Below are 4,993 nucleotides of genomic sequence, written 5' to 3'. Positions count from 1 at the left end.
GCTCTCGTTCTTCAGGAAGCAGGTCTCCTCTTGAAGGACCATCCATTGCCTGGCCAGGTCCTTCAGGGCATTCTGCAGCTGCGCTTTCTGCTGCTCCAGGAACGGGCTGTCTCCGCTGCCAGGTGGACAGGCCTCTTGCTGCTCTGGGACCTGAACCCCAATGTCTCTGACAGATTTCCTGCTGCTCTGCCCTTCACCCCGCAGGTGAGCGTCTTCTGAGCTCGAGCAGGTTGTCCGCTGCCCTTCTCCACCACCAGCACCAGATGCACCGGAGCTCTTCGAAGAGCCGGGCCTGGTGGCTCCTGTGCCCAGGAGACTCTGCAGGCGGTGCTGGGCCGCGGCCCTGTCCCCGTTGTGGGAGGCAGGCGCCCCCCCCTCAGCCTTCTCCGGGATGTACTGAGAGGGGAGTTTCCTCCGCAGCTGCAGCTTCTCCTGGAGGTCCAGGATTTGGGCGGCCTGCTTGCTATCTGCCCGCCAGCAGAGCTGCCTGTTGACGTCCTGCTGCTTGCCGCGGGCCTCGCTGCCGCCGCTCCGGCCACGGTTCACGGGCACCTTGAACAGCTGCCGCTGCAGGTCCCGCACCTGGCGGACGGCCTCGTCCCACTGCTGCTGGAGCAGCTGCTGAGCCTGGCACCACTTGGTGTTCCCCTCACACAGCAGCTGACGGATCTCCGCTGCCTGCTGCTTCTGGAGCTGCTCCCACAGCCGCTGCAGCTCCCGCGCCCGCTCCTGCTCGCATTTGGAGCGTAGCTGCTTGGCCAGGAGCTGCCGCTGCTCCTCTGCCCTCTTCTTCATCTCACGGGCTTCATCAGCAAAGCGGCGCTGCAGCTCCTGGGAGCGGAGACGCTTGGCCTCCAGCTGGGCCCGCACTGCCTCCAGCTGGGCCCGCAGCGCCTCCAGCTGGGCCCGCAGCGCCTCCAGCTCCTGCCTGTGCTCCTCCTGCTGCACAGGCCTGCTGGGGGGTCGCGCTGGGCCCCGACGGGGCAAGGGGCGACCACGCGCCACAGGCCCCTGGCCCACGCCACCCCGGATCATGGCTTAAGGAATGCGAAATCGACGGTTTCGCCAAACGCTGCCAGCAATAGCCACCAGCGATCGCGCGGCCTGGGCCTCTGAGGGACAGCAGCCTCTGAGCCCTCAGCAGACACCGGCTCCCAGCACCGCGCAGCAGCAGAGGTCGCCTCTGCCACTGGCCCGGCCTGGGCGAGCGCGGCCTTATATAGTGTCCGGGTGATGACGTCATAAAGGAGGGATGACGTCATAAAGGAGGGATGACGCCATATGACCTTATATGGTATGTCCCCGCCCGGACACACCCCGACAGCCTCAGCTCAAGGGGCGCAGAGGAGGGAGGTGAAGGGTTGTTAACCCATGCAGGCATTATACAGCCGTTAGCATTTGCTAGCTGGCAAGTCCACAGCTTCTTGGATCCCCATGGATCGCATCCATGGGGACCTGATGACATCCATCTTGCCAATTTATGCCTAAAAAAATGCATTTCCAGCGCCCATCCTTTCACCTTACTCTGTTTAACAGGACGAAAGCAGCCGTCCAAAGCTGTATTATTTTCTCCCCTTTCTCAAAAGCATCCTCTCCTGTGTTGCCCCACACGACGATGTCTTCGACGTACTGCAGGTGTTGAGGAGAAATATTTCTTCACTGGTAGGACAAGGGCTAATGGTTTTAAACTAAAAAAAAGCGTAAGAAAAGTGTAGCTGGAGCTACGCTGGGGGTGCTTGGAGGGCTTGCATGCGCAGTAGAAGCTGCATTTCAAACAGCCCAGCTGGGCCCTGCTCGTGTCCCGCAGCCCGAAGGAGAGGCCAGCACGGACACGCTTTGAACCAGGACATTTATTGGGGTAAATCCAGGTTGGGGGAGCAGTGACCCACCCCTGGGTGCTAATGGGGGGCTGGGAAGGGCCCCTCCACAGCCCCGTTCTGCGCAGGGGAGCACGGCCAGCTATACACAAACAGGGACTGCTACTTGCAGGCAGAGGGAGTGATTCCCAGGGGATCACAATGTCGGGGGGTGGGGGGAATGCAGATGCTCAGGGAGGTGCTCCAGGGTGCTCTCACTTTTGCAGCCGCTTGATGCGGGCTTCTATGTCAGCAAAGTTGTCCTCTACAATGGCCAGGTTTTCCTTCATCGTCTTCTGGACCTGCAGGGCGGTCAGTGGGGAAGGGATTGAGCAGGGCGGACAGGATGGGGACCCCTCCCACCCCAGCACATGCTGCTGAGACTCACCTCTGCCAGCAGCACGGTGTTGTCCTTGAGAGCACCAGCTATCTCCTGCTGCGTGGTGTCCAGGTGCACAAGGACCTGCCCAAACTGTGTGGCTGGGAAGGAGGTGAAAACTCAGCACTGGAGGGCCCCCAGACCCCAGTATCTCCCTTGTCACGCCACGCCACTGTCCCCAGCATCCCCATTCCTTGCCCCTCACCTTGCTCGTGCAGGTCCCTGAGGGTCAGCAGTCGCTGCACTACATCGGGCAGGCTGCTGGCCACGGGGTCCCAGCGCTGCATCATCTCATAGACCTGGTGGATCTGGGGCAAGGGGCGGAAAGCAAGAAAGGAGGGCATAAGAACAGTCTGCAGGGCGATTCCGCATAAGCCCCCCATGCTGTGGTTGCTTTGGGGGGCCCTCCCTGCTGCTCTTACCTTGCTCTGGGTGTCAGCGTCTTGCACAACGGCCTTGTGCTTGGCGATTTCGTTCACCTTCGCCAGGACGCTCTGCGGAGGGGGGGAAGCAGATGTGACACCCCAAATCCAGCAGGGTCCACCCCAATTTCATAGCCTCTGCGGGTGCCCTCCCATGGCCCCATGCCATCCTCTGGTGGGGCCAGCGGGCCCAGTGCTGGCTGGGGGCTGCGGGACTCATCCCCACCTCCCTCCGTCTCCCCTCACCTGCAGCCGGGCCTCCACTTGGTCCAGCACAGCCACGTCCAGGATGTTCACTTTGGCTTGGAGGATCTGCACGGTCTCCTGGGGAAGGAGAACAGGGTGTGTAGGGGGTGCCTGGGCATGAGGGAACGGCTTAAAGCTGCACCAGGGGAAGTTCAGGCTGGGTATTAGGACAGAAAATCTTCGCTGAGAGGGTGGTCGAGCAGCGGAGCAGGCTCCCCAAGCAGGGGGTCATGGCCTCAATCCTGCTGGTGTTTGAGAAGCATTTGGACAATGCTCTCAGATTTATGGTTTAATTCTTAGTGTGGAGCCAGGAGTTCGACCCAAGGGTCTTCATGGGTCCCTTCCAACTCAGGCTATTCTAGGATTCTAGGACTCACCACGAGGCTGGTCCCCTTCAGCCCGACCAACAGCGGGTTCTGTGGGGAGGAAAATCACATCAGTGGGGCAGGATGGAGGGCAGGGGAGTGGCAGGGCTGGAGCTCCTGGCTCCTTACCTGGCTGTCAGGCTCGTACCGCACCATCGCCTCCAGCTGTGCCAGCCGCTTCTCCAGCTCCGCAATCTGGAAACGAGGGAAACGAGGGCTGGAGACCAGCTGCTGCTTCAGGCCCTCCACCTGCCTGGCCAAGGCCATGGGCGTCAGCTCCTCCTCGGCCGCCGACTCCTTCACCGCGCTCTGTGCAGGGGGGGACAGGCAGCAGTGTCAGCCCCCGGGGACGATCTGCCCGCAGGTGCCAAACGGCAGGGGTGGTGCTCACCTGGATCTGCTCCACCTCCCGGACCAGCTCCTGCACCTCGTGCTGCAGCCGCTGGTACCGCTGCTGAGGAGTCTCTTTGGCACCAACGCCCTCACCGTGCTGCAGAGAGATGAAAGGGGAGGGGAGAGGGAAAGGAGAGGGGTGTCACGGGGACTCGGGGCCTGCCCACGGCAGCAGGGATCTGGCAGTGCTGGGACACCGGGACCCAACTCCCCTCGGCGGTACCCGTGCCTGTGCAAGGAAAGGAATTGACCAGAAAAACCAAGTAGCTGAGTCCCTCTGTTAGTAATAGAAGATGAAATAATACAATATTGCTTAATATGTTACATTTGCGATGTACTGTTCCGGGGCTGCGCTTGGAAGATACAAAATATATGTGCAAGGGTAGCGTGAGAGAATGCACCGATTCATGAGGAGGAGTAAGGAGGATTAAAAGAATGCTCCATTTGCAAGACATCTAGATAACTGGGGCTTCTTGGACCCTGGGAACTGGATCAAACCAACCTTGCGGTTTGGACTGAGACCGAGGGCTCAGAGAGCATGCGTGAGAAGGAAAGGTTAAAAAGGTTAAAACTCTGATGAAGACATCTTACTTCATCCCGACGACCACCCAGACGACCACCAGAGAGTAGTAGGCAAGCGCAGAAGGACTGATAAGATAATTAGCATATGAAGCGAGGCTAGGTGGAGCTAGGAAATGAATATGCATAGATGAGTTGTGAAACCTAATGCATATGTAGTATCTTAGGAGATAAAAGAGAACTAAGAGAACAAATCAGACGAAGTTAGATTTGGGCAGGCATGCCCCTAACTTCCGGCGCCTAATAAAGCACCTTCATATAATCACTTTGTGGATTATGTGTCTTCATGAAAGCTAACAGTAGTAGTTTTGTGGAGAATGGAACACGATATGCAGGGTATGCAGTAACAACCCTGAAGACAGTAATCGAAGCAAAACCTTTACCACCTGAAACATCAGCACAGCGAGCGGAACTGATAGCCCTAACTCGAGCACTGGAACTGAGTAAAGGAAAGATGGTAAATATTTGGACAGATTCAAAGTACGCTTTTGGAGTAGACCATGTTCATGGAGCATTATGGAAAGAAAGAGGGCTGTTGTCCTCACAAGGGGCCAATATAAGATATCAAGAGGAGGTGTTAAATTTGATAAACGCGGTACAAAACCAAAACAAGTGGCTATTATGCACTGTAAAGCCCATCAAGGAGGAACCTCGAAAATATCAGAAGGGAATCGGCTGGCAGATCGAGCAGCTTGACAAATTGCTCGGGAGGTGTGGAATGTAATGGCTTTGGTACCACTCAAGGTAGGCCCC

General features: G+C 58.0%; 1 protein-coding gene across 1 annotated transcript; it reads right to left on the bottom strand.

Annotated features, from left to right (window-relative positions):
- Nucleotides 1-1,828: 1,828 nt before the first annotated feature.
- Nucleotides 1,829-4,742, bottom strand: LOC308183926 (dynactin subunit 2-like; the record flags this gene model as incomplete). Its single annotated transcript, XM_080570507.1, has 10 exons — nucleotides 1,829-2,158; nucleotides 2,245-2,336; nucleotides 2,441-2,543; nucleotides 2,658-2,729; nucleotides 2,904-2,981; nucleotides 3,281-3,319; nucleotides 3,398-3,577; nucleotides 3,660-3,758; nucleotides 4,253-4,309; nucleotides 4,725-4,742. 10 exons carry the CDS (start codon nucleotides 4,740-4,742, stop codon nucleotides 2,072-2,074), a joined length of 825 nt encoding a protein of 274 aa, XP_080426633.1. The 3' UTR covers nucleotides 1,829-2,071.
- Between the last annotated feature and the right edge of the window lie 251 nt (nucleotides 4,743-4,993).

Source organism: Anser brachyrhynchus (genome assembly GCF_964034855.1).
Source record: "Anser brachyrhynchus genome assembly, chromosome: 29".
Lineage (NCBI taxonomy): Eukaryota > Metazoa > Chordata > Aves > Anseriformes > Anatidae > Anser > Anser brachyrhynchus.
The sequence above is the reverse complement of the archived record's forward strand: the minus strand, read 5'-3'. Positions and strand labels throughout refer to the sequence as shown.